The sequence below is a fragment of the Scatophagus argus genome, chromosome 1 (assembly GCF_020382885.2).
Source record: "Scatophagus argus isolate fScaArg1 chromosome 1, fScaArg1.pri, whole genome shotgun sequence".
NCBI lineage: Eukaryota > Metazoa > Chordata > Actinopteri > Scatophagidae > Scatophagus > Scatophagus argus.
In genome coordinates this window covers 3,458,656-3,476,493 of record NC_058493.1, presented here as the reverse complement: position 1 = coordinate 3,476,493, position 17,838 = coordinate 3,458,656, and the positions used below count along the sequence as shown (strand labels likewise).

Sequence of the window (17,838 nt, the reverse complement as noted above, 5' to 3'; positions counted from 1 at the left end):
TTTCAAATGAAACTAAAAGGTCGTGAGTTGGACTCACGAAGATCTTGAGGAACTGAAGGTCACAAAGCTTTGATAGACAGATGGACGAATTACTCTAAGGCTCTTTTCACTACACATGTTCATATCATTATGAAAGTGACAAAAATCAATAATATTTCCAAAATTCCTCACTATATGCAAGTAGAACAAAAAATAGAAATCCCAAAGTCACCTCTGAAAGAAAAGTGTTTTTTAGGGATTTTTTTCAAAGATGTTACCTATACCTGTTACAGGTATTCCGCTGCACTCTTACCCAGATGATCCAGGTAACCTGTACCCGAGGGTCGTAATGCTCAAACTAGACAATCACTGGTTGCAGGGTTCCTCCTTGCAAATGTTCAGCTACAGCAATTGTAATTACGTGAATATGCTGAACTTGATCAATAGAAAATTTCCTTACCATAATGTTTCAAACATGTCAAAGTTTTCTGGTTGGAGGAAGTGAGACCTTCATCTCATTATCATTGGGTTTTAGACTGTTGGTCAGACAAAACAAGTAATTTAAAAGTGTCTCTGTGGGAAATTATTATGAGCGTTTTCTAACATTTTAAACAGTCCAGTATTCATAGAAATTACATCCATACTGGACAATTCTATACCTCAAGATCTACATCCAATGCCAAGCTTCAGTGGAAGGAGGAAGGAAGCAGGGTATGTTGTCTTACCCTTACAAAGCCTCAGTCAGATTTAATTTCCATGTCTACAATCTTTCCCCACCTTAAGCTTAGATGTTGTTGAAATCAAGAATATAAAAAAAAGTGTTAAACATAAACCAAGTTTTTGCAGTATTAATAATAAATAAATATAATCCTTCCTCATGATATTAATAACTTTTCTTCAGCACATAGATGGGAAGATTTCCAAATATCACATTTCACTCCTTCCAGTTTGGAAACACTACCTCCCTGTGAGACAAACTGAGAAGTGGAAAATCACCTGACAAACTTAAACTTTCTACACCAGCCCCACCAGCTAGAACCAGGCGTCCTTGTCGTAAGGTGACCTCTGCGTGGTCTAATTGTGACTTTAACCCGGATAGTCAGTGGGGCGTTTGTACCTTGCAGAGGGTTGGAACCCTGGCTACTGTCCACGGTCCACATCATTACTCTGACTGCAGCCTTAACCTCCCAGTAACAACCAGCGGACAGGCTGTCACAGAAGTGCCTGAGCCCTGGTTGGTGAGATGTATGGGCAGATCTCACAGGGTTAGGATGCTTGACTGAAAAATAAAGCTAAATCTATGAGACACATCCTCTCACGCATAACTCCAAACTGTGGACAGGCCGGCTTTGTTTTGGCTTGAAAGTTATTGAGAGTTAGCAAGTGTGAAATTGCCCTCTGAGTGATGTCATCAGAGGACACTGAACCCTTGTTGTGTTAATTAGAGCTCAATGAAATGATGAGTATGAAGAAATGAAATAATAACGGCCTTAAGACACAATGAGGGACATTGTAAGGAAATGAATATTCGTCCTTATAAATATTTTTGATTTATTACTCTTCATGTCAATTAAAAAAAACCCACACATCTGATAAGGCTGCACTGACAATATCTGTGGACTAAACAGGATCGTGATTTAGGTGAGAATTACAGTATGTGTTACTGATGAACTGGGATCACTGGGTTCTTATAGTACTGCTTATTTTCAGAACATTGTGATACTGTGACTTGGAAACTGTGACCATCTGTGTACTTTATTTTGATGGAGGTGCTGTAAGTAGGTCTTTCTTTCTTTCTTCTGAAATGTATCTTTACATACAACTTTTTAGTCTGACATTAAACTGAATCCAAATTAAGAACAACAAATGCAGTATCAATTACAAAACTAATACGCAATCAATTAATTTGCATCATATCCATCATATCAGAGGTAGACAGACTCCAATATCTGATTAGGCCAATATTCATAAACCAATATGTCAGGCTAACCCCAGAAGGAATGTCGGTACAAGCAGTGTAAGTAAATTTTGCATGAAGTACAATAAATGTTTAATTGCCAGAGAAATGCAATCTATGTGTTGCAGAAGCGACATCCTTGGACGTACTGACCTGTGTGTATCCGCAGATGGACTTTGAGATGATGGGAGGTGCGGAAGGACTTGCCACAGTAGGGGCAGTCCTTGGAGGATGAGCCCAGGCTGCGCTCACGGTGCTGGGACAGAGTCGGCTGAACGTTCCCCGCTGCCTTTCCCAAGTCCTCCCCAACATCTGGAACACACACAAGGAGGGAGAGACAAATGGAAGGTGTGTTGAGTGCCACTTCAAACCAACCCTCCACACATCACAACACAACATGTTTTTTTTTTTTCTATCTTTCTCTTCTGTCTCTCTGTCTGTCTCTCATTGTCCCTCGTTTCCCTTGCTCAAATGTGCGAACGCCACACAAAGTCAAACGCATCAAACGGGTTCACGGGCCGCGTTATTTTCCTCCCTGACAGAACGCTGACAGTTCATAAGCTTTTCAGTTTCTTTAGAAACACCACAGTCCTGAGATACACCCCCCCCCCCCAACTCAAACACCCTCAACACCACCACCTGCACCACCACCGCCTCTCCTTTCTCCTCCTGTTTTTCTTTTTTTATCCTTCCTATCATCATTCCCATTAAGCATATGCTGGATTGCAGTGAAAATGAACAATGCAAAATAAGACAGAAAGGAAGAAGAAAAAAGAGAGAGATAGATTTGGCTATGTCAGCATCGCAGGATCTCCTCGCATCTCTTCCTGCGACCTGATTTTGACAGGTAGCTGTCAGAGATATGATAGGGTGATAACGGCTTTGACCCCGCCCTCTGCCGCTTCCTCCGCACGCCAAAAAACGATGATGCACAGTCTAGTGAAACAGCAGTCTGTTATCAACGCAATCACCTCCTGAATATGAATCTAAAATGACTGACGACAACCTGGGAATGTGTTGACAGCAGCATAATCTGAGGTGAGGGTGCCATCGTCAGATTGTACACACTGGCCTTGTAGTACGGATGGTTAAGAGCCTGTGATGTGCTGACAGTCAGGAGTGCAATATTTAAAGGCCTGAGCAACACAGTTAAGTTCAAAACGCAGGGAAAAAAAACTTCAAAAGAAACAAAAAGGAATACACAGCAGATGCTTGATATGTCTTGTATCTTGTTGCTGTTAAATTAAAAATATCTGTACCAGTTCCAATAGCATTTGATGGACGTCACTGTGCAGGAGGTTCAACATCAATCCACACAACGCGCAACTGTCACGGCAGATTTTACGGATTTCATAGCAATAAAAAGTCAAATGAAAATATTGTTTCTTTGGGAGTTTTTTTTCTTCTTTTTTCTTTTTCTTGTGCAGGCTGCCATATCTGCATCAACATTTGTTCTTCTGATTTTGGGCAAAGGAACTCACCAGCACGGTAAGTTATGAACTTTGTGGTCGTGAGCTGCACTGACACTCATCTCTTTTTGCTGACATGAAAGAAATGTACACACTGACACAGAGGAAATATAGACACAACTGATTTTGTGTGTGGTATTCACGGCTATATTTCATCCTAAACACAGACAAACAGAGTCTGTGGCCTCTACGGTGAAAAAAGAAAAAGACAGCATTTCGGTATGGACGTGACCAAAGAAACACAAATGCAGTTACAAATGTTATTTATTTTCTAATCTGGCACATGATTTGGTATGTGTGTAGGGGAGGAAGGGAGAAAAGGCAGAAAAAAAGAAAAAGAATCAAAATCGAGCAACCCACTTAGGCAACCACAGCGCACAATAAGGAACATTTTTTAACACTAGCCTAATCTTTTCTTTTCTGTCACCCCCCACATCCCACCCCCACCCCCTCCACTACCCACCACCACTCCTCTGTTGCCGAGTCAAATAAGGTTTACAGAATGGAAAGACCCAAGTCAGCAAGTCCTCTTCCACACTGACACTAACCACACAACTCCATTCAGCCACACTGCTATCAGGCTGAAGGCTATTTATCACAAATGAAACTGAAAGGCAGCCTAAATGTTAAGTCTGTGACAATACACAGATACGAAATACCAGCTGCCTCTACTCAGGCTTGGCATCTGTGTGCTTTAATTCTGTCTACAAGTGAGGAGATAGAAGCAGGGCATTAGGTTGTAAAAGCAGATGTTAAACTGTGGATCTTGGTTTAAAATGATCCTGCTTATCATATAATTTTTAAACAATATATGATGTTACACAGAGCGTAAGAGAAGTGCAAAGAAATGACGGGAGAAAAGAAATACTAAGGGCTGAGGAGGCAATGGAAACAGGCCTGCCAGAAATGAAATTAAATGACAATTTATAGAATTTGTTGATTTGTTAAAGTGAAACACATTGACACTGTGTTTCTGTTTATATTTCCTTAAATACACTCAAAAATTGCAACACTTTCAAGGAAATTCCGTATATCCTGACAAATATTGTGGCCTGTACGATATAACATATCGCACAAATTTATGGAAATGGTACTAAACACAAAATGAAAATAAAATTTCCTGCATAATTTCAGTACTGTGTGAACACATCAAGTGTGTCTCCACCCTGCTCTTTTGCATTTTTATTTGAATGCATTTAAAAGACGCGTGTAGACAGAAAATAAATAAATAAAAGCGAGTACAATTCCCCCAGTGCTTGGTCCAGGACTGCACCATACTGTAGTCATAGTCGCCTCCTCATAAACATATTTTGAGCGGTCTACTGTACAGATCCCTTTTTGGCAAAGATTCCCCAGATCATGTAACAGACAGTGGCCCACCTGCCCACCCCAGATGGGGCTAAAATTAAAAAATCCAAAACACAGATTAGAAGCAGGACAAACACCAGACCACACTTCCAAACAGACACACAATCACATTCACACACACACACACACGCACGCACGCACATAGCTCTGCATGTCCGTCTCTCTCTGCCTCACACACACACACACACACACACACACGTCCTTGTGTGTCAGGGTTAATAGTGCTCCTGTAAGAGGAAGACACACTACTGAGAGGATGAGAGTGTGCTCTCCTGGCATATAACAGCCCTTCAATAATAAATGGGCTTCACCTCCCCCCCCGACACACACACACACACACACATACCCTCCACAGCGCATACAAGAAAGTAAGGTAAAAAAAAAAACTTTGCATGTACTTCCTTGAGTGTGTATGCTTGTGGTGCGAGTGTACGCGCACACGCGCCTATAGGTACGCATGCGTCACTGGCCGGGTGTCCAGCGTGCCTGTCTTTAATCAGTTGACTGATCCACAGCTTTTAATGCGGCTGTTCCAATTACTGTAAAAGTCATCCTGCTCCATATAACCACAAATATTGACACTTTATTGCACAACACATTTATGACATTTTGAAGGTCACCCCGTATATTAGGCATCATCGTTCACAGCTGGGTGTGTGATGTGGGGAAAGACTCTCGATCGCTTGTTGACGCCCAGCTGTAACTATCCTCCAAGTATTGATTTTGGTCCCCTGTCTTTCATCTTTCTTTTTATGCAAAGAAGATTCACTGCAGGACACGCAACATTAAAGTGATTGTCACAGGTGAGCCTTTGGCTTTTTATATAAAAGCCTGTAAAGGCTGTCACACTTTCACATTGCTGACACTACTGTACACTTAGGGAGACATGACATTCATGTACTTAGATTGGGATTTTAATGTGAGAACTGCTAATAAAGTAAAACTTGTTTAAGGCCATCAATGAAAACATAGGAAAACATATTTAAAATGAAAAGAAATAATGAAACATATACAAAAAAACAGAAGAAGAATCAATACCTGTTCATTTTTCCCTTAATAATAACAATGTTATTTATATTGTTATTGTTTATATTGTTATTTAACAATAAAGATATTTGAAGATGACTATTTACACACCGATGCATCTCTCTAATCTAAGGTGTTAAAAGGTAGTCGCTGAACTCGCTGTTTTATTTCAGCCATACTTCATTTTCTGGCATTAATCCCCACGAAAGATCATAAATTATATCAAGAATAAATTCTCCAAAGAATACCTTAGAATTAAACAAATTTCTTACATCAAAGTCCAACATCCAAACAGTTTGAATCTATCGTCTATGAAACCCTTCGCTCACCTCTACCCCAGGAAGAAAACATGACACACGCAGAACTGTGACTGCGCTAGTACAAGAATATCACAGAGGGGAAAAAAAGAAATACATGTATAATTCAGCTATATCTGATCTGAGACCAGCTCCTCTCCCCTCTGCCTTTACTGGTGTCACGGCGGCGTAATGGAACATGCCAGAACAAAGGCTCTGAGATCAGATTGGAGCAGAGTTGAGCAGGCCATCTGGGAGGCAGGCTGAGTATCAGTCACTCTGCCTGCTGTCTGCTGCACTCACACTCCCCTCTGAGAAACTGTGTGCGAAAGTGCAACTGTGTGTGTAAGTGTGTGTGCGCGCGAGACACCTCACTCCCTTCCGACCGCACGTCACCGGGATCTTGCAACGGATCAACCGATGCGTCGCCTGTCGTGGGGATACGCCACCAGGGCAGCCTCCATGACTGAGTGACAAATATATAAATTGATAAGGATCTTTGTGTGCATGTGTGTGTGTGTGTGTGTGTTTGTGGGAGTGGGTGGTGGGGGGGGTTACACCTGGGATAGGGCACACGCTTCCTGCTTCTTTACAGTGGCCACACCCAGTTTGGAGGACAAAAAAAAAAATCAACAACAACAAAAAACAAACAGCAAAGCCATTGACTGTGTGCACATATATGGTGTCGGGGGTGCGGCTTGGTGGGGGGAGGGGGTTTGCCAGTTCCTTAATGGTACTCTCTCAATCACACTTTGCACTCTAAACGTTCTGTGGTTTTGATTAGTATGATATCACTTTCAGGAAATAAAACTGAGGGGGGAAAAAAAAGCACATCAGTCATAAAAACACAAGATGTTTTGCTTCTTGCTCGGCCATTATTCTAATGCGTCACGTGACTCCCGTCGAAGCCCGCCGGCCTCTCCCTGTAGCCAAATAACTGGGGGCAGGAGGAGGAGGGGCTAGGGGTTGGGTGGGGGGGGGTGATTGACGGAAACAGTTTGAAAAGGGGAAAGATATTAAGAGAGATTGGGTGAGAGGGAGGGAAGGAGGGGAGAGAGAGAAAGAGTAAAATGTGATGACATCATTTGAAAGGCATTAGGCTTTTAAAAATGCGCCCGGGGGGACTTGATTTCCTTACACCAGAGCAACACAACACCATCCGGCCTGATGCTCGCTTGCTCTCCCTCTCTCTCATACACACACACACACACACACACACACCCCAACACCCCCTTCCCCCTCCTTTTTTTTTTTTGATTTGGACCACTGCCATCTTTGTGAGCGTCTGGTTCATGCGAGTTAATCAATTTGAGGTTTAGTTACACTGCTGATGCTAGCATTCCAGCCACTGCTAAAACGTAATCTGAACTCGCAGAATTTATTAACCAAACACCAATTATCATTAAACACCACTGCATTATCCCCCTGCTTTTACTACCTGACAAGGACTACTTAATGAAATTTTAGATTAAAGTTATTTGGTCCGTGATTTATGGCCATTGAGAAAGTCCTAATGCAAGGTTCTTTTAGTGTGCAGATGCTTTTCTATTTTTTTATATATTTTTTTGTTCCTAAGGGAGAACACCAGGGATCTGAGAAGTCTCTGAGGTATTACAACAACCAGGTCTAGACCAAGAAGAGCAGGCAGAAAAAAAGGTGGGGGGGAGGGGGTACCAAAAAAAAAGAGCTACTGTGCTCCAATTTTTACATTCTCACCTCATACTTGTTGTTTTATTAGTGACCCAGTCAAGCAACAGAAATAAGACCAAAGACCAAATAAGAACAAAAAGGAAAAAAAAATCACCAAAAAATAAAAGTACAGGCAATGCAAGTTGTTGTTTACCCACGCAATGCTTGTGGGATGAAAACAGCAGCAGAATGTGTTACATATAAGGCGGTGGGGTAAACAGGGGCACCAGATGTTCTTTGATGTTAATAATGGCATTTATTATTAATATTAATTAGATCGCATTCAGCAATACATTTGGGCCATTTCCAAGTCAATTAAGCAAAATGGCATTCGGGAGATGTTGAAACGACATTTTAAGGCAGGTGCTCAGCAGTCCCCTATTAAAACATTTTCACAGCTCCTGAAAAACAACCCATTCTGAGGCAGATTTTATTTATTTTCTCTTTGTTTACTCTTCCTCAGTATTTCTTTCTCCTGTTGTGAACGTTACAGTCGCGACCGTATCTCCAAAAACACATATTGAGGATCGCTTCTAGATTTAGCATGCATTATCTAATTAAAATATACAGTATGTGCTGATTCTGACAATGCACACATGGTGTGTCCACGCCAGAGCAAATATGTCAACCCAGACTGAGTGGTAGGGTGTTAATCCAGAGATGAAATTATGATTATGACCATCATGATGACCAAAAAAGAAAAAAAAAAAAAAAAAAAAAAAGCACAAGGATTACCAACCACAGTTTTCCAAATTATCACTTAATGTGAGGTGTGCAGGACAAACCCAAACAAAGTCACTTTTAGCAGCAAATGTTTTTATCTGAAAGGCCCAATCCATGAGCGTGCCAACCTTTATACCAGAGGTTCCTAGTGCCATCATTACCAGCACATACCAGTTCTACCAAATCTAATTAGACTACACAAGCCAGAGGCCTCACACCAGGGGTTGTCTTGTCTATATAATCTAAATAATCCCCAGCTATATGTGTAAGGATAAAACAGACACCCGTTCTAAAGCTCTATTCAGTTTAATCTAGACCTCTGAATAGCTTCCTGCCACACCTCTCGGACCCAGTGTGTTATGTGTGTGTATGTGTGTTTGTGTGTGCACAACACTCATAGCCCTGCTTTTGGCAGCAGGCCTCTTTTTTTCAAAGCTGGTGGAGGCAGCAGCCTTACAATGGTACATTAACAATCTGTGCGTTCATTTATCAGTGTGTGTGATTTGGACTCTCCGTTCATGGCGCGCTGCACTTTTCATGGCTGAAAATTAATGAACAAGCCTCCCCTCGCAACAAACATGCACCTGTGCTGCAGAGATGCTAATCACAAACATTTATATTTATTAGTGAACGCCCGCACTAAAACTGGAGTTGTGAGGGAGGGCAAAAAAAAAAGAAAAAAAAAAAGGAAGAGCGGGTGAGGGGAAAGCAGAAGGAGGAGAAATAGTTCCCTTTTTCAACCTGGGTAATGAAAGGGTAGAGATTTCTGTTGTACAGAATTGTGTTAAAGCCATTTGTTTGAGGCACTTTGTTGAATGAAGGGGGTGTGGAAGAGCAGGATTCAGGGAGTGTGAGCTCCATGCTGTGAAGGTTATTTTCCCAAAACTATCGAGTAAAGTACACACACACATATATGTAAGTGTGTGTGTGTGTGAGTCACCTGAGTCCAGGTGGAAAAACGACTTCCCATTCTTGACCAATGCCTCTTGAGTTTGGACTGCTTTTTTTGTTGCCTACTTTTTTCTCCATTCTTTTCTTTCCACTTCTCTCACTCTCATCTCTCTCTACATCCCTCTTTCTCTCCTGCTCCCCCCTCCCAGACTGACAGAAGGTGGCTCTCTCCCTCAGTAAAGGCTATGCCTCTGCCCAGCTAGGGGAAGAGGAATGGTGCCATAAGTTTCTCCCTGGCACCGGCCCACCTTTGTTTTCCCCCCCTCCTCAAGTCTGTTTCAGGCTTCAAAGAGCATTGGAAAAAGACATACACACATTCACACACACACACACACACACACACACATGTACAAATGTCTGAGGGAGCACTGATGTCTCACTAACTTTATCATTCTAGCAGGGTGATCATAGTCCCGTTGAGAGGCTGTGGATGATGCTTGAGGGTGGATGAGTGTGCGTGTGTGTGCGTGTGCGTGTGTTTATGTGTGTGTTGTCCACCACTGTCTGCATGTATGCATGAGAGCACAAAAGGCAGATGGGGACAGAGGTGGGTGTCTTTTAGGACATGAAGACAAGAGCAATTACTAATGTGTTTGTGCATTTGTATACACATCCACTTGTCTGTGTGTGTGTGTGTGTGTGTGTGTGTAGCACTATAATAATCATGGTGTATATTCATCATGCCCCCTCTCAGTCTGTGTTGGCAGGAAGTGGTGTGGTTACCATTAGTGAAGGATGACTAGGTCGCTGTCTCTTTTACTTGGATAATGCTAGCTTTCTATGGATAGAGAAGTGCAAGGAAATGAGGAGAGAGGAAAGAATTGACAACAGATTGAAAGATTGAAGATTTGAAAAGGTGTAGAGAGAAAAAAAATGAAAGAAAGGGGGAAAAGTGGAAAGCAAAGCAAATGAAGAGAAAAGAAACTAAAGAAAACAAACTGATGGAAAAGAAAAAATGACGGATAAAACAAAAGGATGGAGACAGTGGAGTACTGGAAAAGAAGAGGATAAACTGATGTGAAATGAAAAAGTGAAAAGGTGAGAAGACGAAAAGGAGGAAATGACAAAAAGGAAAAGGAGGAAAGGACATGACCAGATACTGGGAATTAAAAGGAAACAAAATAAACACATAGAAGGAAAACAAATACAGAACAACACAAAAGAAAAGTGAAAAGATCATGAGTAAACAGGAGAGGAAATAAAGAAAAGGGGGGGCAGGACATGACAGTATTGGCAAAAGAAAGGAAAGGAACTGTTTGGGAATGAAAACAGAACAAGTACAGGTTATACTACCAAGTCTTCTTCAGCTACTGTATGTATAGACTGTCACTTAAAGATGACAGCCACCCTGTTGCACTGCCCCTTTAACACTAAATAAAGCCATCATTGATTTCCTATTCATTCTCATGTATGCTAAATCAACAGCAAGCACAATAGGCCAATCATCAAACTCAGTACCACCACTTCTATCCCACCCTCACTGGCACTGGTCGGAGTCTATACTGTACGTGGCATCAATGCTCTGCACACCGCAGCCATTAGTGGCGTTATTCTTCATCAATGAAAATGAATCAATTAAGCCTCATTAAGGGTGCATATTAAGCTGGAGTAATTATCGGGTAGGGAGTGTACAGTGATCAATAGCTCGGGAGCATAAATGTGCACTTTAAGACATATATTACCACAAGGGGTGATGAACACTTTTAACAAGGCCACTGTGGAGGGGGGGGGGCTAAAGTGGGTAAATCTGCTTCAAGCCACACATATATACTCTGTGTGTGTGTGTGTGTGTGTATACGTGTGTTTGTGCATGTGTGTAAGAGAGAGAGGGAGAGGAAGGGAGGGAGTCTATCGCTCCTACCATAGCCTGGTCAGGCAGTAAATCCAGAGACCAAGGACGTGTCCCGTTTTCCTCTTCTATGAACTTGTCCAGTGTCTCGGAAAATGAAGTAAAAAGATTTATACTGTAGCTACAAACATCCTGCCGGTGCGTGTGTATGTGTGTGTGTGAGAGAGAGTGAGATAGAGAGTGTGTTTGTGCATGGACATGAGACAATGACCAAAAGAGATACAGCCACACTTTAAGAATAAATGAGAGAAAGGCGCGAGGGGAGGGGAGTTTTTAAATGCTAGAGGCCATCGCCCTCTGGCCACCCGCATACAAACTCACACAAATTTACATGCACAAAGTAAAGCGCACACACACAATCCCATGCATAACGCCTATTAAAGAGCACGCTCTGTCCCAGTCGCATAATTTTAATTTGTTATGAAGGTCATTGACAGCAAGTAATAATCACCATTGGGGATCTAACAATTTGCCATTTCAGAACATTGAGGCACTGATGACTCAACTATTAATAGACTGAAGCCCCCTCACCCCACCCTCGTCCTGCTGCCTCCACACCCCCTGTCCTCTTAAATGACTAAAAACTATTCCAGTATTTTTTAACCCCCCCCCAACACACACTGCCGAAAAAAGCCCATATGTCTTTATCCCATTTATCTATTTTTTTTAATCTGTGAAGGGATATATGAAATTTGGAAGCAAATTAATGGGAAGTCTGAAAGAAACCCACTGAGGGGGTATCTCCTGGAAAGAGAATTACATTGTAAAAAAGTAAAGCAGACAGCCTTTTCATTCTCCTTTTTGTTTCTGACTTTATGCTTTTACGGTGATGTCTTGCCCCGAGAAAGGGCTGCCTGTGCTCTGCTGATGAATTGTTAAACATTTCTCCCCTCTTTTTGAAAAAAAAAAAAAAAAACAAACATGCAGAGAGACACAATGACAAGTTTTATTATAGGCCAACTCATTTATCCTCTGCCTTAGCATCACCCAAACCATTCAGACATATGTGTCTGGCATTTGTCGCCAAACAAATAAGTCTGAGCTTAAGCTATTTTTATCAAGCAAGAGAGCGTTTGTTCTTTTTAAGTGATCGTCAGTGTTTGGGGCGAATAGAATGGGAGTTGGAATCCTTTATCTTTCAGAGGCTCAACAACTCAAGACTAATTACAAATTAATCTGGATCTGGATATCTGCAATGAGAGGGCCCTAATAAGAACTTGTGGTGTGCTAAGAGGAACTATCTGTTATATATTTATAGGGGAGCTCAACGCATGGTGAGGGAGAGGCAGGCCGGAGATGGAGCCAGCCAAAACCCAAATAAGAGAGTAGCACATAATTGCCTGCTTTCTATATCCAAGCAGCCACATCAAGGCAGAGGATTGTGGATATTAATAATTGATCATTAGCTTGATAGGGCAGAGCGTGCTCAAGTTTTTAGTGGCGGAAGTTTGATGGCCATTTTGGGTCCCTCCTCGGGATCTCAAGCACTGTTGCTGTACTTGTGGAGAAGGTCAAGTGGGCTGATTGTTAGAAATGGATCGGTATTGCCCTAAACAAGCCGAGGCCATGCTAATAAGATATGTTGTCTATTTAGATACACTATATTGTTCTCTAAATTTAACTGAATATGTAAAATAAATAAATAAATGTCTGCTCAAATGACATCAAGAATGTTTGGGTGCTGAAGGCTGTGGGTTAGAAATTCTAATAAAGTTTAGGCTTGTTACTTTAAAAAGTACTTCTCTGCATGAGCATGAAGCTGCATTAGCTGCTGCTAGCATAACACATCCAGATCTCCAATCCCACCATCATCAGTCCAGTTGTTTTGTGGGTAGTGTAGGCACCAGGTTTTGACAAGAAGAAGAACATGTGGAATAAAAACAAGATGATATCCCTCATCCTGCTGCATTGATTTTGATCCACTCTTTCTTTTTTAATTGTCCATTGTGAGTACGACAGTGTTGGAGGAGTTCGGCGCTAAATTGGTTGAGTCTCATTTAATGTGATGTGAAGATCAGTGGAGAGTAAGGCTCACATCATGTGCACGACTCGATGACACACACAGTGTATGTGTGTGGGTCCAGGGGTGTTTGGTGTTGGCCACATTCCCACATTAAGCTATTTCTGGCTCATTTAACTTTCAAAAAAATCAATGATAAATGTCAGGTTTCAAAGAATAAGCGCCTCTGTACAGAGCGACCATTTTGCAGATGTCCAACAGCCATACAATTTGAACCGCCATACTATCAGAGATGATCCGAACATTTCAGTCACATGAATTAAAAAAAAAAGGCAGCTGGAGAAAAAATGTCAGCGTTTAAAAAAAATAGAAAAAAAAAAACGGAAAATGTTTTCCTCACCCTTCACAGTGTGCTCACTGCTGCCACTTGTGGCCAAAGGCAATAGGCAGCGGTATTATTGATTAAAATGGTAGTTTTATAGCTTTCTCCATATGCTGAATTAATCACACTTTTTGTTTCCACCTGCCTGACATTGTTTCTCCTCGCCTATGTGTTAATAAAATTGCCAACGGCCATTTAATGTGTAACAAATTTTATGTTCATGGCTTGTGATGATGCTATGCCAAATACATGGTACATGGTAACTTCACACTTATCTCTCTTTTGGCCGTACGAAATATTAAAAGTACATGTATAAAAAAGTGTAAGCTTAGCAAACAACATTTCAACTTTTTTAATTACTATAGCTAGAACTCTTTTTGCAAATCTTCCTCTGTTCCTGAGTTCTTGGTATGTGGCGCATCAGAATTTTTTCTTGAATGATTCTTGGCTTTTCTTTCACATCTCTATCATAATCCTCGCCATTGTAGCCTACCAAGGTTGCTCCCCCACCTTCAGCTCTGGCAAACCAGTAACTTACTATCGGTACACCAGTACGGGAAAATCACCACAGATTTAAAATCATAGTAAACCTAAAATGAAGCAGTGGGGGTTCCTAAAAGGTTTCATGAAAATGCACGTCATCTATTATGATTGTCAGTGTTTCATTATTTCTGTATTAAACTCATATGCATGTACTTAACATCTTTACGTAAATAGCAAAGTGAACAAATAAAACTAGAAAGTGTACCAAAGTGGCATTGCATCAAACATAAGAGATGTCTGATGCAATGCCATTCTTCAGCTTGGAGACCATTCTTCAGCTTGAAAAGATAAATGTTATGATTATTTTGACCTAAAGATACTTTAGGGAAGTAAGGACCTGTTCATATTCATTGATGCTGATCCCACCTAGAAGAACTCATAGGGAACTGTCATAGGGAACACGTGCCCCTAGTGGGAACAACCTCAGTAGACAACAATGCCATGCATCCATAAAAGTTTTCCTTTTGAGTTTCTTGACTGTTATTGGTCAAACTGTACATGCACTGGATGCAACAAGTGTAGCCACTTTTTCTGGTGGCTGTCCAAAGCTTGGCTGAACCAAAAGAAATAAATTCCAACACTTGATCACAAAATAACTCCTGGAATGCGCTGAACATCAGACTTGAGAGTGTGGAGGGTGCTAGTTAACTTCCTGCTGGGGAAATGGGCTTTGATTTGCTGCCTGGTAGCTGGGGTATGTCGCTCTCTATTACTCACTCTACAGTCTCTACAGCTAGTGTACTCTGTACTCCCCCGGTCCCATGGTAGGGAACCTCTGGGCACCTTGACTGTCGTTTAACTGCTTGTGGCACGAGGCAACTGAGGAAATGGGTCATTAAATCCAACGAGCTGGGGCGAGCCCCCCCAGTGCCCCAGATCTGTTTCCAATCAGATAGCCTTCTTTTACAGGAGAGACAGAAAGAAGCCAAGCACAGCAGCCCAAAGCAGACATTAGTGTCACTGCAGCCCAACACTACTAATAGCAGCAGCTAACAAGGACTGGGGCATTTATTTATTTATGTATTGTCATCCCAAAAGAATCTTAGTGGTGAGATCATCTCTGTCCCTCTGCGGATTCCATGGAAAATTTGCTCTACACCTGGTTTCATGCACAGTCCCTAAAAATACTTGTATGCACTTGACCATGAGTCACACACACAAATTAATTGCTGAAAAATACGTAAGCTATTCAAGGTGCATGCTTGGAAATCTTCCATGAAATCCACAGAATGCAGTATCGTAACGTTATATAAACTGTTCTGGAATTCTTCTTTGTCACTTGACTATTATGTGCCTTCCCGAAGTAGTCAAGTGACTAAGCATTCTGAAGTTCCACAACAGCTGTCAGCTGAAGTGAAAAAACTTCCTTGTACTACCATTTCTGTTCTCACTTCTCAGTCAGCTGCAGAAAACAGACCTAGATCACCACCGTTTTGTCACAATGTCTTCAGCTGGATCTCTGTGTCTTTCTAAGTGACTGATCTCATCTATAAAGGAAAAGGGCAGGCATTTTGCAGGAAGGTAAATACTGCAAATGTTAGCATGGGGAGTGTCTTCGATTTGTCCTTTAGGAAGATGCTAACGTGTGATACACCATGCCCTCCCTCCTCCCCTACCCTCCTCCTCTTCTCTCATTCATCGGCCTCACAAACTCATCTCCCTTTCCCCTTTTCTTCCTCTGTCATTGCAAAATGCAGGGCAAGCGATATGGAAAAGGAAAAAAAAAATACTACACACACTTGTTGCCCGGACTTTATCTCTACATTATTCTTGCCGCTCCTTCCGTTCATTTCAGAGAATAAGATAAATGAACGACGTACATTTTGTGCACCTGTCCTCCCCTCCCCACCTTCCTCTTCCCCTTACGATAAGGGATTTCATTAACGTGAGAATGCTTGGGCTGAAAGAAACATAATTGCTTCAGTGTTGTTGTCCTCTCTGCTGCCGACGCCCTAATTTCCTCCTCGCCTTACTCTTGACTGTTAAGTGATCATTATATCAACACAGGGGATGGGCCAAGGGTAAAATATTGACAAACTGCGGTCATGTTCATGCAAAACACCGAGGAGAGGTGTGTGTTTGTGGGTGGCACAATGTGATGAAATATTAAAAATTTTAAAAATAACAAGAGTAAGGGGTAGAGGAGGAAAAAGAGGGGATAATGGGTGAGGAGTAAAGAAGAAAGAAAGGTGCTAATAGAGTGACAGCAAGGACATAAAGTGATATGATCAATTGAGAAAGATCACAGAGTCCAGTAATAATTTAAACAACGGGTCCAATCCGTCACCCACCACCTCCTCCCCCATCCCTGATGGATAACTGTATGTAAAAGATACATAATTTTTTGACTTGCCATTTACACAGCATTGCACCTGAAAGCCAGGCGGCATAATAGACAGTTTAAAATGTCAGGGAACTAAGTAAGTAAGAGAGACGGGTCGACCGGCAGAATCTTAATTAGAAAGGCTCTGTCTAATGGCAGCAGCTTTCTAGACCAGCTGATGAGTGTCTAGCAGGAAAACACACACACACACACACACACACACGCACATATGCACATGCATACATTCTGACAAAAACACATATGTATACCGGCTTATTGACATACTGTTACTATAACTGACAAATGTGCACATCAGCAGGAGAGACAGGGACACTTCTACCCAGACACTTACAGGTGCCACGCGTACATACACACCACATACAGATACATTTTAATCATTTCAACTGCATAAAAAAAGCTCTGAAATTCATGAAAATTGCTAAAAATACATCTGCACACAAACAGCCTATTCACCACAGTTTCGACATCAGTGCAATTAGCAAAAGATCGCCCTGTTCAACCTTAATTTTATAAGCTTCCAGCTGACCAGTCAGCGACCACATCTATCTAGTTATGGCGCGGCATCACAAGAATGTTCAGTGGTAGTCTGGAAATGCATGTATAGGATTTACCTATCTATCCCTGAGCAGACCTGGCTGTTGAGCCTGAGCCAGCGCCACATGATTGTGTTAATTAATCTGCCATTGTGAGCATGGGGAACAGCTGCACGGGCTCTCGTGGCTGCGTTGTCAAAGCAAAACAATGCAATGTTAAGCTTCCCCCACTGAATCTTCCATTACAAAGGAGCCCCAACAACAGGGCTAAATTCATAAATCCACAGATCAATTTTTACCGGCACTAATGTCTGACCTTTAAAGCGAAAAGGGATTTTTTTTTTTTTTAACATGCTTCATTTGGGCTTGAAATATGGTCAGATATGTGATACCTAGGATTTGGGCCAAATTTTCACCCACCCCTTCCTCCAGCCTGTAAAGCAAACACTGTGTAGCAATAGAGATGCAGGGAGAGAAAAGGAGGGAGGTAGGGAGGGAGGGATGGAAGGACAGAGGTAGAAAATGAGCAACAGAGAGACGGATGGGGGGGGGGTGGAGACAGAGACAAACAGATGAGTGCTAGGAGTCACCAGCTGGGCGCTGGTATTTTAAAACAAAACGTCTAACGCGATTAGCAGGGATCCATCGATCGGTGTTATGTGGCGTTAATTTAGACTGGAGAGAGGAGAAAGGAGGAGGAGAGAGAAAAAAGACTGAAAAAAAAGGTGAAATAAGCTTTGTTTTCCAGGTCAAATCAGAGGAGAACAAA

The 17,838-nt window shown here is 41.8% G+C and overlaps 1 protein-coding gene across 5 annotated transcripts in view; it reads right to left on the bottom strand.

The window, feature by feature from the left end:
• Positions 1-17,838, bottom strand: part of znf536 (zinc finger protein 536) — a 195,061-nt gene that overhangs the window by 51,646 nt on the left and 125,577 nt on the right. For all 5 annotated transcript variants that reach the window (XM_046395322.1, XM_046395411.1, XM_046395600.1 and 2 more), the window contains one exon: positions 2,090-2,248. In XM_046395322.1, the coding sequence (XP_046251278.1) occupies positions 2,090-2,248 (159 nt within the window). The remainder of the gene's footprint in view (positions 1-2,089; positions 2,249-17,838) is intronic.